The sequence below is a fragment of the Dasypus novemcinctus genome, chromosome 5 (genome assembly GCF_030445035.2).
Source record: "Dasypus novemcinctus isolate mDasNov1 chromosome 5, mDasNov1.1.hap2, whole genome shotgun sequence".
Lineage (NCBI taxonomy): Eukaryota > Metazoa > Chordata > Mammalia > Cingulata > Dasypodidae > Dasypus > Dasypus novemcinctus.
In genome coordinates, this window is record NC_080677.1 from 163,563,054 (window position 1) to 163,581,050 (window position 17,997).

Below are 17,997 nucleotides of genomic sequence, written 5' to 3' on the forward strand. Positions count from 1 at the left end.
AGCCGCCCAGCGCGAAAGAAAGTGCAGCCTGCCCAGGAGTGGCGCTGCACACATGGAGAGCCGACACAACAAGATGATGCAACAAAAAGAAACACAGATTCCCGTGCCGCTGACAACAACAGAAGCGGACAAAGAAGATGCAGCAAATAGACACAGAGAACAGACGACTGGGGTGGGGGGGAAGGGGAGAGAAATAAATAAATAAATCTTAAAAAAAAAATTTAATAAAAACTTATCGGTAGGCAAATTTTCTGTTCCATCAGAAAGTGAAAAAGCTGAAAGATAAATCAGTAAAATGATCCTGAAGGAATATTGGTGCCTCTCTTCTCCATCCCAAAGTGACCTGTGGCTCAGATCGTTAGGAGTTCACCCTAAGCACCGTCAGCCTGCTGCTCCTCTGGGTGCTGGTGGGTAAATTAAAGCATGCCCAAGGAGCCTTGTACCACCAACAGTCACCTGCTCTGTAAGTGGGGGTAACAACAATCATCATATCTTAGGGATATCAGCTGTCCCAGGACGGACAGCTTTTCTGCCTTGCGATGACTGTCAGACTGTGCTTTACTTATACATAAAAGGTTCACATTCTTAGTTTGCCAGAGCTGCTGGGACAGAGTTCCGCAGGCCGGCTGGCGTAAACAGTGGGGATTTTGTCACCTCCCAGGTCTGGAGGCTGCAAGTCGACATCGGCGCGTCTGCAGGGCTGAGCCTGCTCTCGAGTCCGCGGGGCCTGGGGTGGCTGCTGGAAACCCACTCGCAGCCCCCCTGGCACGTGGCCTCCCGCGTCCACGCTTCCCCCGCTTCTGAGGACTGCCCATCTCGGCCCAGTTTGGCCTCCCCTGAGCGAATCACCTCCTCAGGGACCTGTGAGTCCACGCCCGAGGACTTGAGCTCGTCTTTGCGGGGGACACGGCTCCACCGTGACGAACCCCCTTACAGAAGCACGAGAGCGGCAGCGTCATGATTTTCGAGTGTTTCCACGCACATCGCACCAGGCGGAAACAAGCCGTCAAGGCGGTTTCCGGTCCGTGCGCCCATTTGGCGGCCCTGGAGGGTGACAGGAGGGTGGCGCAGCCAGCCTCCACTCTGGTCCGGTGACGCCACGCTGCGCCCCGCGCACGCCAGGTGCTTCCCACCAGGGAGCGCGCTTCCACCCTGGCGCAGCCCCGCAGAGGGATGGCCTGCCCTGGCCTCCTCTGGGGCCGCCTGCTGGGCCGCTCCCAGCCCCACAGCTGTGCGTCTCTCTGTCTGCGGCTTCCGTCCTCGGCGCTCCGTCCCTGCCGCTCCACGTGCTCGGGTTTCCTGCAGCTTCTCTAGTTCTTCTCTAGCTTGTGAACTCGTCCGCCGAGGCGTCTCAAGTCGCCTTGTGGGCAGGAAGTGCTTGCTGGACAGCCGGGGGCCCCGTTCGCCCGTGCGCCTGGCTGTTCTTGGGGAGCAGAGGCTTCTGCTCCCACCTTCTGAATCCTACGAGAGTTCCTCTAATTGACCGACGCCAACCCAGAGTCCCCAGGGGAGGTGGCCTGGGGACCGTACCCCAGCTACGCCTCAGCTGAGCACGGGCTGCCGGCGCCGCAGGGAATCTGCATGCGCTTAGTGAAGGAGCGCAGGCAGAAAAATGGATGGAGCAGAAGTGGAGAGCTCAAGGGGAAACCGGCGAGGTCGGCTACAAGGCGGGGAACACAGATGTGACACAAGAAGGATGTACAGTGACAGCTCTTGAGAGCGTTAAGGTCTTTATCGGAGGCACCAGAGAGCATAGACGACACTGACGGAGAAGCGAGGCATCCAGGGGTGTTAGGCTGGTCTAGATATAGTGACCAGGATCCGGGTCAGGCTAGCTCAAGGGAAAAAGAAGAATTGATGCGTTTCCATAATTGGAAAGTTCATGTCGCCTTCAGGCATGGCTGGATCCAGCGGGTTCGTGGTGTCTTGAGGAGCGACCTCTCTCTCCATCTCTTGGTCCTTCTGCTTCCCTAGGACTTCGCTTTCGCACAGATCCCAGGTATTGGTCCTGACAGCTGCTGCTCCCGGAGGAAAGCAGAGACACTCTTCGTCCTGAACCTCAGAGCTTTCAAATGGGCTGGCCATGCTTGGGTCACTTTTCCCTAAATCATTGTCTAGCTTTAGCTCAATCCCAATTAAAATTAAATTTTTTCCCCTTCATAGAGTTCACTGAACTTCCTCCTGTAAGGCTCGTTAGTGAGAATAAATAGTTGAAAAATAAAAACGTTTTGAAGTGGAAGGGTAGCGAGGGAACTTAGTTTAACAGATACTTTGGTTCTGAAAAATTCGCACAGCCGTCACTTAAGGAACGTGTGAGTGAGGCAGTGAGTGTTCAGCCCGTGGCGCGAGCCAGCTCCGTGGTGGGCTAGGATGGAGGTGGCGGCTGCCACCACGGCCTCTTCACGCCATTCCTTCAGGGCTCTCCGTGCCCCTCTTTGAAGTCGCCCTAGGGAGCAAAATATTAAATAAAACAAGGGGAAATCAGTCACTGACCCGCAAGCTTCTACCCGTCCTGGACAGATGGAGTGCTAGGAATCTCCCCTCTTGCTCAAACCAGCATCACAGAGGGCATGCCTTGACACGGGAAGATCACCTGAGGAAGGGAGGCCCGTTCCCGGGGCCAGGAGGCGCGCTGAGGGCCGGCAGGGGACGAGGAGGCGCTGGGGCACGCCCTGCCCCCAGCGCCACGCGCCGCCCCACGGCCCGTCCTCCCCAGCTGCTGGCAGCTGCGGCGGGTAAGCAGCCGGGCTCACAGGGGCGGGATGGGAGGCACGGCCCTGGGGGCAGCCTGTGTCCCCCTCCTGGCTGAGACGTGCCCTCAGGCGGGGCGGTCAGGAGCCGCCCGTGGGGGCCCTTCCCGCGATCGTGCGATGCCGCGCTCTTCCCGCGGGCCTGCCCGCGCCCGCACGCTGCCTCTGGTTTGAATTTGCAGCTCGCGCCGTTCATATTTGTTTAGAGTCCCAGTGCCGGCCTCTAACTTGCAGTTTCCATGAAAGGCGGCCGCTCGCCTCTCCCCGGCAGTCCTGAGGCCGCAGCGCATGCGATTAGGTAACAGGGAAGGCTCGGGTTCCCCAACGGCAGCGGTTCTTTTCAAAAAGTGGGGGCTCCGGTTCCCCCTCCTCCTTTTCCAAACAAAAAGACATCCCGCCCCCTACGGTTCTTAGAAACAGTTGGTCTTCTAGGCGGGTAATAATTCTGGTTTATTTTCACCTGAGAGTCAGATTTTGTTCGCGCAGCCCGTGTTTAACTCAGGGCAGGCCGAGCCTCATCGGCCACCATTTGGAGACGTTTGTCTCGCCTTCTGAGACCATGAAATTGGCTGATTTTTAATCCCTAAGGATTTGAAATCTACTCCCAAAAATAACTTTGTTTTCAGCTTTTTAAATTTCTTGTACTACCTGTGTGTGCCCAAACCTTCCTGAAATTACTTTTTTAAAGATAAAGCTTCTAAAAATACAAATACTGAAGAAAACCTGAAATTACACTAGTCACGTTGAAGCTCTGTTCACTTGTTGGACAGATTCGTGATGATAAATGTGGTTTAAAAAGTAGCCTCACAGTGGGTGAGGCAAATGCAAGGTCTTAGTTGAGAGAAGTATACATGAAAGTTTCGTTGAAATAAAATGATGTAGTGCATAGGGAGCTGATGATACTTCAAACTGTATCACTGTTTCTTCCATCTGACAGTATTTTGAAAGAAATAAGAAAGTGGCTGTTTTAATGCTGCAAGGTGTAAGGCCGGGAACAACAGATATTACCCAGAACTGTGGTTCATGTAGCATAAGTGGAGGATTCTTTAAAATAGAGTCTTGGCCTCCAGTCACAAAAATTTTATTGCACGAGGTCAGGGCTGGACCACAAATCTTAATTTTTAACAAGGACCCTAGGTAGTGCTACTGCAGAAAGTTTGCAGGACCATCAGCAATGCTTGTTTTGTACAAAAGGCAGTTGAGGACACACTGTGTGCAGATCCCGTTTTGCATTTCTGTGCTCTACTTTCCTGTGCTTTGAAAGAATGAAGACCAGTTTTCAGCATGACCGTTACCACAGTCTTTGCATGATAACACTTACAGCATAAAGCACAGTGGACAAGTTGGCCAGGTCCTTGGTGGGAAATGGCTGACCGCTGCCTCAGCTCGGGATAGAGCAGTGGACACAGAGGAGGCGCTGCGTGTCGGACGTTGTTCTCTGCTGGTCTCCCCTCCCCTTTGAATACGTCCCAGTGACCGTAGTGGACTTACTGATGTTCTATTCATGAACTGTTGTGATTAGTAATCGAGGAAAATGTGGCCTTGGTGTGGAGAAGGTGGCCATGGTGGCTGCTGGGGGTCGGGAGTGGGAGGAAGAGATGTGATGTGGGGGCATTTTCGGGGGTTGGAGTTGTCCTGGGTGGTGCTGCAGGGACAGTTAGTGGACATTGTATGTCCTCCCATGGCCCACTGGGTGGACTGTGGGAGAGTGTGGGCTCTGGTGTGGACCATTGACCATGAGGTGCAGCGGTGCTCAGAGATGTATTCAGCAAGTGCAATGAATGTCTCATGATGATGGAGGAGGTTGTTGTTATGGGGGGAGGAGTGGGGTGAGGGGGGTGGGGGGTATATGGGGACCTCATATTTTTTGAATGTAACATTAAAAGAATACAAAAAAAAAAATAAAGTACATTTGGCAAAATTTGTACTTTTTTTCCCTCTTTAAATCTCCGTGTTTTCCACCCTTTGGTTTAATTATGTCTAGCACATGCTCGTTCCTTCACGTAATTGTTTCATTTGGGGAGGTTCACACTCTCCCAAGGGCGTTGATGAGATGATAAGAGCCTTGGCCACACCTTCTGGACATCTGAAGGCCTTTGAAGGGTCCTGGCACAGAAGGGGGAGGGGGCTGGCTTGGGAACGGGTGCCAGCTGGAGAGGGTCAGCGCTTCCTGCCCTCCCCCAGGATGGAGGATGGATTCTCTGTGCGGTGAGCCGGGCTCGGCCTGCACTTGCCGGGGACCCCGCTGAAGCCCCCGTGAGGCCGATCCGCCGGCGGACGAGCAGGTGCACCCAGCACGGAGCCACGCCGTGGACGTGCGCACGCTTGGTGCCGTCCGGCTCTTGACCGTGTCTCTGCCACGCTGTGGACATACCGTCCAAACGTGGTAAGGCTGGGGAGGCGCAGGCTCCAAGATGAGAACAACCCAAGGTCAGCGAGCCCTCTACCCCCGTCATCTTGGCAAAGATAACACAATTTTACGGCCACTTACGCTATTTTCAAAGAGCAGCTATTTGAAATGCCTCATTCCTTTTTCTTTTCATTCAAAACTGTCTCTGGTTAGGTGTCTTACAGGAAAGACGCACGGGGGACCCACGTGTACAGCGCGGAGCTCGATAGGCCAGACATCCAGAAGGCGACCCAGGTCTCCAAGGCGATCAGCAACGTAATTTCTCTTTCTTCCTCTTGAGCAGAGATGGTTTATTTTGGCAGGAGGTTGAGCAGGGCTTTGGTAGTAGGAGGGTTAATTCAGCTCAGGCAGTTGCATCAGCATTTTTTCCCCTGGATTATCCATTTGGCTGTGGGAATTATTCAGGTTCATGGGCAAGCCGCCTAAACTTGCCCCGAAGCTGGCCAGTGTTAGTGTACTTTTAGAGAAATAATACTTGGGCACGCTTTCCCACGCCTCTGCCTGGCAGTCAGTGGCCAGCTGCTGGCCCCACACCCCACTGCGGGGTTCACCACTCAACCTCGCTCCCTCTTGGCTTTTTTAAAATTTTAATTTAATTTAATTTTATTTCTCTCCCTTTCCCCCGCCCAGTTGTCTGCTCTCTGTGTCCATTTGCTGTGTGTTCTCCTGTGTCTGCTTGTGTTCTTGTCAGTGGCACCAAGAATCTGTGTTTCTTTTTGTTGCATCATCTTGCTGCTTCAGCTCTCTGTGTGTGTGGGACCATTCCTGGGCAGGCTGCGCTTTTTTCGTGCTGGGCGGCTCTCCTTACGGGACGCACTTCTTGCACATGGGGATCCCCTATGCGGGGGACACCCCTGCGTGGCAGGGCACTCCTTGCGCACATCAGCACTGCGCATGGGCCAGCTCCACAGGGGTCAAGGAGGCCCGGGGTTTGAACCGCGGACCTCCCATGTGGTAGGCAGATCCTCTACCAGTTGAGCCAAATCTAATTCCCCCTCTTGGCTTTTTACCCTATCTTGTCTTCTCCAGGATGCTTTCCTTAACTACACCACTTCACTTAACCTTACCTAATAAAACCATGGTTAAAAGTAAGGGTTTGATTTGAACCAAATATTTGAATCACATAGGCTGAATTCATATTTAAAATTCATCTTCTACCAAATCCAACTGCATATTAACTAAATATGGTCAGGCCAGTTCCTAAGAATAAACAAAACCATGAAAGTTGTGTATGTGGAGAATGCCAGGTCTCCATTATTGCAACAATTCCCCTGATACTTGTTTGCTGTGTTTATATACACACATAGGTGGAAGAAGATGGTGACTGACTACAGAGTCTAAAGTAGTAATTACTTTATTGCATTCATTCAAATAACCACATTATGAAATTGTTTCCTTTTTTACTAAGTAGTGTTTTAGTATTAGATGCTGAATTGTTAGGATTTTTTTTTTTAAATCTGTTGAGGTTCTATTATGGCTTATTTTGGTTAATGTCATTGTAATTCTTTATTGGGAAATAGAAATAGTCATCATTCTTTTATTTATTCATTTTAGGCAGAATATAAGAAAGGACAAGGAGTAATGAATAAAGAGCCTGCTGTGATTGGAAGACCAGATTTTGAACATGCTGTGGAAGCTTCTAGACTTTCTAGTCAAGTAAGTCTGTCGTGATGATGCCAGAGTGACTTTATTAAAAGAGTTTGTTTTTAGTAGCACAGGATAATATTGCCCTTTGGACAATACCTTTAACTGTGAAAAATGCAAGGATGTTTCTGCAACCATTTCAGGGAAGATTATATTAATCTTAAATTTCAGTAAAGGGGAGAAAAGTCTAATTTTAAACATAAAACCAAGTTTCCTTTTCGTTAGACAAATCCTCAGCATTTTTAATGAGTTTAACCACATTGTCACATTTTCCAGGATTTTCTAGAATTCAGCAAGTCATACCAAATAATTGTATTTGTATTGGTCTGTAAATCTGTCTATCTACCTATTTATACACACACACATTCACTTTACCCACATGCTCACACACATACTCAGACACACAAATTAGTAGTAAAACTATGAATTTCCCTAAGTTTCAAATACTGTAATCACGAAGTAAAAATAGGGTGGTATAAATGAAGAAAACTTTGAAGGCACACTGAAAAAATTTAGAGACATGCTATGTTTGTGGCTGAGAGTCTCGAGAGAAAAAATTTCAGTTCTCCCCAAAATTAATATATAAATGTCATGCAATTTCAGCTAGACTCCAACATTGTTTATTTTTTAAAAATATGGATAAAATTATCTTAGAGTTTGTATGGAAAGGAAATGCCTGAGAATAGCCTTTAGAAGTCTAAAAATGAAGACCAATGGAAGGGAACTTAAGTTCCCATAACATAATATAAAACCCCTGAAATTAAATCAATATGGAATTGGCATAGTGAGAGATAAAATGATCAGTAGGATGGAACAGGGATTCCAAAATAGATTCCTATGTATATAAGAATTTAATATATGAAAAAAGTGTTGGTTCAAGTCAGTGGGAAAAGGCTGGACAATTTAATAAATGGTGCTGACATACTGGCCATCTGTCAGGGCAGAAATAAAATTGGACTCAAATCTTAAACCATACACAAAAATGAATTCCAGATGGATTAAGGACTTGGACGTAAACAGTAAAATAATAAAACAGTCTGAAAAGACAATCCAGGAGACTATGTATACTATATAGGATCACAGAGTTTTCTAAAACAGGTGTGGAGACCCAGAAACTATAAAAGAATAGTTTGGCCAGTTTGACTATATGAAAATTTTTTAAAAATTCAATGGAAAAAGATAACCTTTGCAAAATCAACAATATTTTTATCAAACAATATTTTTTATACATTTATAGCACTTTCAACTTTGAAACTATCCTCAAACCTTAAAGGTCTTAACTGAGTTATATTTAAAATTGGAAAGATGTGAATGATGAAACTGCAGCGTAACTGAAGAACCAGGGAGCCTGAATACTTGGTCTCATAAAAATGTTAACTCTTCCAAAATTGATTTTTAAAACTCCATGCATTTTTAATTAGAACCCAAATAGGCCTTTAAAATTTTGGATAAAATTAAATATTTGAGTAGAGTAAATTGAAGTTTATATGGAAAAGAAAGTAGCTGAGAATCATTTTTTAAAATATACCACACTAATGAAAGAAGTTGTCGATGTGGGAGGAATTGGGGGTGTGTGGGGAGTGGGCTATATGGGAATCTCTTATATTTTTTAATGTAACATTTGTGTGATCCATGTATCTTTTAAAAAGAAATTAAAAGGCAGAGAAGTGGGCTTCAAATGTACTTGCAATACGTATGCATATGAGAAAGTTTTAGTATCTATAATACCTAAAAGTTCTTTAAAGTTGTAAAGAAAAAGGCTAAACATAGATAGAAAAATGGGACATGATGGAACAGAAATTCACAGAAGGGCAACCGTAAATAGCCAATAAACATACGGAAAGAGGTACAGATTCACTAGCAACAAAGGAAGCCGCAGCAGAATGTCACTGTTATTGTGGAAGAGAAGGGAATCCCTGAGTGCGGCTGGAAGGGTTTCCAGCAGGGGGCTTATTGGAGCAAGGCCAGATTTAAAGGCAGAGAAAACTCCGGTGAGATCCCGGAAAGAGGTAGGAGCAAGTCTGATGGAGGAAGAGAGGAGCCTGAGGGCAGAGACTCAGGCCAGGGGCTGCAGCAAGAACAGGGGCCGCAGAGCTGTCGGGCGCCGCTTGAAGCTTGCCTCTTCCTCAGGTGGAAGGAGGATCAGGTGAGGAACGTGCTGCTGGGTGGCTGACCTGGCGGCCTGTGTGGGCTCCCCGAGGCCGTGTGCCCGCAGTGCCTGGAGCTCAGAGCCGAGGCTCCCGGCACAGCGGGCTGCAGGTGTGGCGTGGAGCCAGGCCGTGGGGTGTGGCTGTGCCTCACCTTGGGATGCACGAGGCTGCTGGCGGGCAGAGAGCCAAGCACATCTCGTCGATAGCTGGTGGAAGAGGCGGCCAGCGCTGGCACACGGTCCGCGGTGCTCTGGCCCTGCTTTGGATGTCCAGCCTAGCTGCCTGACCTCTGACAATGTCATCCCTTTCTGGGGCCAGAGATTCCCCCTCAGCTGCGTAGCAGAAGTAGCTGGGTCTAGAGCAGGGGCTTGTCGGATTGAGTGGTTAAGAAACCAAACCGTGGAGCAGCCAGCCTGGGAGAAGCTCCTGGCTCTGTTGCTTGCCGGCTGCTGACCTGGGGTAAATTGCTGAATTTCTCTACTGCAGTTTCCTCATCTGTCAGGGGGGACTCCGGCAGCAGGACTTGCTTCTTAGGGCTGTTGTTAAATGACTGTGAGTAAAACACTTGAAACAGCAGGGCCTATCGATGCCCCACACTCTTTCATCAGAAAAATTGTGCCAGAGAAATTCAGAATAGTATTCTCCCCTGCGGTTTTGGATGAACTCATGCACAGGATGTAGCTGTAATAGTCAGGCTGCCCTCACATACAGGCTGTTTATTCACTTTGCTGCAATACTATTTGAGTTGTTAGAGGAAAATACTGACATCTGAGCTTTTAATTTCAAGTTTAGTCACTAAAAAATCCTACCATTTGACCCCTACATGGGTTTTTAGGTAGATTTTTTTTTCAATCTTCAATTAGCAATTGAATGATCAGATGCTCAAACATTGTAATTTTCAAGTTGCCTTAGATCTATCCTGTCATCTTGTATTTTTCCCTGTGATGTCCGTCTAGGTACCACAGTGTATAAACTGACCAGAAACAGGGAAATGCGGGCAGAGGAATGAATAGGGTTTCTGGAATGCATTTGGCGATCCTGTTTGTAGGTTCAGGTGTATTAACTAGAAGTAAGGGCAGAAAGAAGTTTATTTCGTTGATGACCGAAGAATATGCATTATCTTGCTCCTAACGTAAAGACAGTTTGCGAAGATAGGAACACGTAAAGGCAAGTAACTACACAGAAGGGAAGGGAAGTAAGAAAGCAGGAAGCCAGGCAGGCTCAGGGACCAAGGGTCAAGGAGGGAGGCAGCCGCTAGACGAGGCCCGTGTGGCAGGACTGGCTGAAGGGAGCGGAACGAGAGAGCTGGTGGGCAGGTTTCTCTCAGCACCTGAGAACTGAGCCCCGAGAAGGTTCTGGAAGCACTGCCAAGGCTTCCTTGTCGACTTGTACAATCACTCACTGCCGTCGTTGGAAATGGTCCTTTCTTGAATTTGGTCAGGTAAAATTATGGTCAGGTAATTTGTAAAAAGTCAGGGAAAAAGAAAGTCTCACGTGCAACGGTAAAGAGAGCTTGGCATCTTTATAAATAGTTCACATGTGAGGACAGTAGCTGTTGAAATCAGCTTAAAGAAAACTTCTGAAAGTGGTTAGTTGGTTAACATAGTCAATCTATCATCTTCAGTTATAGCTTAAATCTGCCTGCAGTAATGAGGAATGGGATTGTGGGTTAGTTTTACAATACCTTGGAAAACCAGTGTATTTATAATAGTTTTCTAAAACTGAGTTTGATAAGAATGGTTTTTAACTTTAAAATTACATTTTAAATTGCTGTTAAAATTTAGTAGTAAATATTGTGGTTAAGTTGTAAGGGGTTAATTGGTTTGCAGAATTTCCCTTCTTCCTTCTTGGTGACTCTCTTTGCCAACCTCCTCACGGCAAGTATCAGCTTAAAACCCTGGCTTGCTGTTTTATATTGTCTGGCTCTCCTCCCTTTGTTTTCTTCTCTTTTTCTTTATAGTTCTTGGCACAATTTATAGTGGTCACATACAAGTGTGTGTGTTTTAAATATCTGCTTCACTTACCACATTGCAGGCTTCATGGGGGCAGGGCTTATCTATATTTTGTTCACCTTTATAGAACGGCTGAGATTAGGACATCAGTAAGTATATATTTATTCAAACAAATTTCCTCTGAATCATTGTTTAACATCTGGTGCAAAGTCAATAAGACTTTATTTTGTCCTGAAAATAAAGACAGATACTCTTTTGTGTAAAATTTGGGCTTTAAAAGTTAGTGATTTTATGGTGAATTCAAAATTTAACAATTTGTTTATGCTGTCTTCCTGGACAGCTTTTATTTCAGTCTCATCCAAAATTGGAGGAAATTGATGACTAAAGGTGGCATTGAACTGCTTTTCACATTTAACTTTCCCTGCTAAGTGAGGTACACATCGTAGTTCCTGCTGCTTCCCTAACCTTCATTTGTATGGCATGATCGACAGCGCTACTTCAGCATCTGCTTTTACTGTCTGTGCTGGCTCTTTGTGAATCGGAGGCGTGGCTATGTGAACTCCTGGGTGTGCACGTCGGGCTCAGGACCTGTGAGACCCTGCTCTGCCTCAGTGCCTTCAGGATGAGCTTGTGTAAGCTAAAGCAGAGTAGCTTAACACTGCTAGATGTGGGCCTCTCAAAGTCCTGCTAGGCCTTAAAATTCTTTGGAACACTTCAAGAAGTTTGATCCTATATGCCTATCCTACATTAAAAAATACAGGTAGGACCTTTAGGTATGATATTCATAGTATAAAAAAAGTGAGTCCTGTGGATCAAATAACCTTTTTTTGTTTGTTTGTTTCTAAAATAATTGAGTTAATATAAGGGTAGCATTGGGTCTTAAAACCACAGTAAACCCCAACCACCTGTTTCTCCCTTCTCAAAAGTTCTTAAACTGGAAGGGAGATTCCTTCTTCCTGTGGTCGGGTGACTAGCTCTAGTCCTGGAAACGCCTTGCCTTCTCAGGAGAGGTGAGGTGTGCTCAAGGAGGTTGGCACGCAGACTCCTGAACGGCGGGCTGGAAGTAGAGCCGCAGGTAGACGTGTGTTTATAGTCAGGGAGTCGGAGGTGGGTGGCATGGCCTCTACACCGTTTAGTTATTTTTGTAGTTCATTTATGTGCAAATTGTACAGAAAGCAGCAAGTCAGAGACAGTTGGGCTTCTGTGTCTGGCAAACCTGCTGTTTATATAATACCATTATTTTGCTTTCTGGTCAATTAGTGGTGAAACGCCTCTGCTTTTGTTCTTTAGGCGTCTTTAGAATCAAATTGCTCAAAGTATTAAAGGTTAGAGTATGATGAATTTCACTTTATTATTACCTTCAATATCAGTGTGTAAATGATAGGTATACTTCAAATAATCTCACACGCTATAGGAATAACCTGGAATTGTTAGCCGGTGTTTTTAAATGCAAATTTTAACATGTATAGTTCAATGCGTGTAAGTGGTAGAAATTTTCAAAAAACGAAGTTGACATCAAAATCCAGGAGAAGGTTATTACAGCCTTTGAAGCCACACCGGATGTTATCTGGGCCCACAGGCATCGCTCGGCCCTGCTCTCCACCCGCCCGCTCTCACCGGAGCCTGCGGGCCGGCCTCGTGCCTGGGGCTGTCAAGTGGAAAAGGGCAGACAGGGTCCTGGCCCGAGCCTGCAGTCCAGCGGAGAAGCCGCGGAAAAGACGACGGCACAGATAGTTATGGCGAAGTGTGACAAGTGGGACGGTTGAGCTGGGGGCGCCTGAGGAGACCCCAACTCAACGTCCCGTTCCTGTCAGCAGTCCCGACGCCGGTACCCACCTCCAAGCGGAACTCAGCCCGTGCTCCATGTTGATGGAACCGGTGGACGAGCGAGTCCTGCCCCGGTGGGTTGCTGTCATTCAGAAGTAGACGCTCGCTTGGAAAGAGTGACTGCCAGCCTTCCCAGGAGAAGTGTCGCCTTCAGGGGACACCACCCTCCTACTGGCCTCTGCTCCCAGGGGCTGTGCTGGGCCAAGCTCTTACGCTTTAGGCGGTACAGAGCCGACACGTGGTGGCGCCTCAGGTCAGCCGCTGAGGGGAGCTCGCTTGGGCGGCGCGTCCCCTGCTCTGGCCACGGCAGCCGGAGCTCTCCTCAGTGAGAGGAGACGCCACAAGCCACCCACGAGGAGAGGCTCCTGGGGCGTTGGACGAATCCCTTCAGGCCGGGGGAGAAACAAGAAAAGCACTGCACTGGAGTGAGACGCAGGGAATGTTTGTGGGGCAGCCGCCGGGGAAACCGGTTTCCTCAGAAGCTCGGCAGAAGGACCCCTGACCCGGCAGCCCCCTGTGGGGCATGTGCCCCAAAGAGCGGAAAGAGGGACTCGGATGGGTATTTGTACAGAAATGTTCACAATTGCCAAAAGGCAGGGGAGCCCAAGTGTCCACCGTGACAAGCGGGTGAACAGAGGACGGCCTGTCGGGACAGTCAGCTGTCACTCAGCCGTGAAGAGCAACAGAGTCCTGACACACCTGGCGATGGGTGAGCCCGAGGACATCTTGCTGAGATAAGCAGACAGGACAAACCTGCGCGTCCACCTGCGTGACATACCGAGAAATGTCGTTTTGGCGGTAGATTAGAGGTTACCAGGAAATGTTGCTTGGTGGGCAAATTTTGGAAAATTAAAAAGAGCTGGCCAAACGCCAGAGCAGAGAGGCGTGCGGGGAAGGCCGTGGGGTTGCGTGTTGGGGAGCCTGGTTCTGGCACGAGGCTTTCGGGGCACGCGCCACTTGTGATTGTGTTCCTGACGTCGCGGCCTAAAATAAAAAAAAAATTGTTTTCCTGGTTTTAGAGAGGCCTCTCCAATTAATTAGAGTGCCTGAGATTGTCTTTGAATTCATAAGGCAGTTTCACGTCAGTGTTATCAAATGGCCCCACCAGAGAAAATACCTGCCGTGAGCCATCGTGAACGATGTCGGGAATCTCCACCGAGGTTTGCCTGACGCCCTCCCGCAGGTGCCGGGCCCGGGCTGCGGGACGCGCACGGCTAGAGCGGCTGCGGTGAGCCCCCCGGGCTGCTTCGTGGGTGAGGGGGCTGCGGGGCCAGGAGTGCGGGGGGAGACGCGGTCCTGTGAGGGGGGTCGTGGCGTCGCACAGGTGAGAGGACGGGCAGCCTCCTCGGCGTGGGCGTCTGGGCGCCTTCCTGACCGCGCGAATCACAGGCGGGGGCTGCGGCGGCTGGGGTGTCACGTGGAAAGGACCTGTATTTACATCCCAAGGGGTTAGCGCAGGGCGCGTTCTGTGCTCTGGGAAGCGCACAGTTCTACAGGGCAGGTTGATAATCCTTGCTCTGATTGCTCTGAGACTACCCGGAAAAAAAGAAAAATAATTTCTAGTGGATACTGGGAACAATTCTGCTGGTGAACGCAGTGTGGAATTAGACCACGGGAATAAAAAATGACATTACACCGAGCCAGGAAATTTCAGATTTAATCCCTAAAAATGAAGTTTTGAACAAACATGAGTTATGGGAAATGATGAGAAAACCCATGGTATAAACTACCATCCCCTTTATTTGTTGTAATTCCCTTAGGAAAGTTTATATTCAGACTTGGGGGCCTGGGATCCATTTTCTAAACGTGGTAGAGATTTGTGGTCTCGATTTCTTATTGATCATAGATGATAGGGAAACAGAAATGAAAAGCGACATTTATAAATCCCAATACTTTAGCATATAATTATTGTTAAAAGGATTTGAGGTCATGCCTGATTGCATTTACGGTCAGGGATCAAGTAGAATTGTTTATTTTTTAAACTCTTGTGCCTGATTAGGCTTTATATGGGAAAATACCAGTGATCTAAACACCATTGCTATTTTGTGTTTTGGGTAGTATTTATTTGATGTAATTAAAATTCAAATGCAGTGCTTTTAAACTTTAAAGGTAATTGTGCTCTTTTATTTATCGTGTGTTTGTTTTGATGACAGATTAAATACAGAGAAAAGTTTGATAATGAAATGAAGGACAAGAAGCATCATTACAACCCCGTGGGAAGCGCCTCTTTTCAGCAAAGTCGGCTTGCCAGCGCTCTGGCAAGTGATGTAAGTTCCTTGGTGCCTCCTGGCTTGTAATTCACTGAAATTATTTTCAGTATCATTTGATTCTTTCTCAGAATGGGTTGCATTATAATTAGTGACAGTTAAGCAAGATATTATAATTACCAGGTAATTTATAGTTGCAAACACTGAAATATAATTTCCAGAAGCTTCGATTGGTGTGTGTGGGAGGGGTAGGAAGGGAATGTATTACTGTGATTCAGTGTTAACAGTTATTGGTGATTAGTTAATAAGTAGAAATAGCATTGCTAATAAAGTTACTTTATGTGAACAAGAGTCAAAATGGATTATAGATTTTGCAGAAAGGGTGTTGTATTATCATAAACTAGTGGCTAAGACAGCAGTTACCTCATGTGACGTGGCCCGTGAGGTTGAATTTATTGTAATGTACTGAAGTACATGGTCGTGTGTTATAAAGAAATGTTCAGAAATTATATTTGTAACGCCTTACGATTTCTTTTTTTAATCCCCTAAATCAGAGCTGTGAAACGTTCTTCATAAGGCCTGTTTTAAAAAATATATATATATATATATTTAAATAAGTGTTTTAGGAGAAAAAAAGAAAAACACCTTAAATCCTTATTAGAATCTGGCAAGGTGGAAACAAACTTGGAGAAATGCAGTAGCATGTGTTTTTTTTTTAGTACTGAGCTCTTGTGTTAAATTATTTCAACCCTTCAACTCCTGCCACAAGCTTGGGAGCTGGTAGGGCTTGCTTTCCTTGGTGTTTAGAAATGGGTGCCATTTGTGTCCAGTCGCTAACTTTCATTGATTTTCAGCAATTGAAATGGGTGCTTCTGTCTTCTAGGATTAGTAGGAATATCATAATGATGGCTTTTTATTGGGTGAAAATGTGGAGGCAATAGAAATGAAATGTACATACAGGAACCTAGAGCACCAGGCTGAAAGCTTGCGGTTTAAACCAGATCGCCTGGACTTCATCCTGCTTCTCCACTGCTATTATACATCTGTGCCTCAGTTTCCTCATCTGTAAAAGGCGGATACATAATGTACCTCCCGCCTAGGTTATCTTGGGGCTAGAATACGTAATACAAATGAACTATTTAGAAAAGTGTCTGGCACATAGTTATTAATATCTTATTATTAATAGTTCATTGCATTTCCAGGGAAGGTGGTAAAAAAAAAGTTCTCTTTGGCAATAGGATGAAAAGCAGTAAAAGCCCTGCGAGACCTCCGATCACACAGAACTCGCAGGTGCTGGAGAATATTCTAGGAAGTAAGCGTGCTGTTCTCCTTCCTGGGGTGCAGCGTTCCTGCTGCAGTGTCTGGCTGGGTAGCGTCCCTCCTCTGAGCATAAACTCCCTGGAAACGGGGCTGGAGGTCCCCCTCGTTCGGTAGTAAACGAGCGCCATCTAGTGGCGGCCTGCGATCCACCGTCCCTGCTCCGCTCAGTGCTGCTGCAGGGCGTTTAAAGTAACAGCAAAAAAGGAGGGCGCTGTCCTTCCTTCTCCCAGGGAGCGTTTTGTTCCGTGTTCTTTTCACAGGTGAAGTACAAGAAAGACATTCGAGACCTGCACGATCCGGTCTCCGAGCTCCCAAATCTGCTGTTTTTAGACCACGCGTTGAGAGCTAGCAGAATGCTGAGCGGCGTAAGTGGGCACTGGGTGTAAGCAGGCACCGGGTGTAAGCAGGCACCGGGCGTGAGGGGGGCACCGGGCGTGAGGGGGCACCGGGCGTGAGGGGGGCACCAGATGTGAGGGGGGCACCGGGCGTGAGCGGGCACCGGGCGTGAGGGGGGCACCGGGCGTGAGGGGGGCACCGGGCGTGAGCGGGCACCGGGCGTGAGGGGGCACCGGGCATGAGGGGGGCACCGGGCGTGAGGGGGCACCGGGCGTGAGGGGGGCACCGGGCGTGAGGGGGCACCGGGCGTGAGGGGGGCACCGGGCGTGAGGGGGCACCGGGCGTGAGCGGGCACCGGGCGTGAGGGGGCACCGGGCGTGAGGGGGGCACCGGGCGTGAGGGGGCACCGGGCGTGAGGGGGGCACCGGGCGTGAGAGGGCACCCGGCGTGAGTGGGCACCGGGCGTGAGGGGGGCACCGGGCGTGAGGGGGCACCGGGCGTGAGGGGGGCACCGGGCGTAAGTGGGTACCAGGCCATGCGGGCTCCTCTTCTCCCTTGCTGGCCCCTCTGCTGTGTGAACCCCCAGCCCGCCACACCCCGGGTTCCGGCAGCCCACTTCGCTGCTTGCCGGCTGCGCCCCCGCGCTGGTGCCCCCCTCCCTCCCCGTCCTCCGCCTGTGGCCGGCTGTCCCCCTGGGGTCAGCCTTGAGTGGGGCCCGTCTGCCGCTGAGCGGGCCCTCGGGACGGTGTCCTCAGCCTCGGGGCGTCCTCCCCGAAGACGCACCCTAGAGGCACTGACTTCTGGCTACACGACACCTTAGTCGGGAGAGGGTCTCCACACTCCCTGGGGTGGGGGGAACGAGGTCTTCACATCCCGACTCACATATCTGGGGTCATTGCCCAAGTGGCCCGCCCGTCCAACCCACCTGGACCCTGCCGTCACGGGCTCTCCTGACTGATGCCCTGCTCACCTGTGGCCCACCTCTGGCCCACCTCTGGCCCACCTCTGGCTCCCTTGAGTTCGTCTCAGGGTGCCCCACACTGGGGTCATCACCCAAGTGGCTGCTCATCCCAACCCACCTGGACCCTGCCGTCACGGGCTCTCTTGACTGATGCCCTGCTCACCTGTGGCTCACCTGTGGCCCACCTGTGGCCCACCTGTGGCTCTCTTGTGTTCTCTCGGGGTGCTTCACGCTGGTGAAGAGCTCTCACCTGACCTCGAAGGGTTTCCATGTCTACTTTCATAATTACTCGTTCTCTCTCCCTTCCTTCCTCCCCCACAGTCGTTCATGGGACATCCGCTTTGGGCCAGACACAGGTCCGGTGGGGAAACACCTGCTGAGCAAGGAGGTGCCTGCCTTCAAAGACAGGAGGCAGATCAAACCCTGTCACCAAGGCCCGC

General features: G+C 49.0%; 1 protein-coding gene across 2 annotated transcripts in view; it reads left to right on the forward strand.

Moving 5' to 3' along the window:
• Positions 1-17,997, forward strand: part of NEBL (nebulette) — a 157,146-nt gene that overhangs the window by 65,729 nt on the left and 73,420 nt on the right. For both annotated transcript variants that reach the window (XM_071215503.1, XM_012530942.3), the window contains 4 exons: positions 5,314-5,415; positions 6,715-6,816; positions 14,887-15,000; positions 16,521-16,625. In XM_071215503.1, coding sequence (XP_071071604.1) covers positions 5,314-5,415; positions 6,715-6,816; positions 14,887-15,000; positions 16,521-16,625 — 423 coding nt within the window. The remainder of the gene's footprint in view (positions 1-5,313; positions 5,416-6,714; positions 6,817-14,886; positions 15,001-16,520; positions 16,626-17,997) is intronic.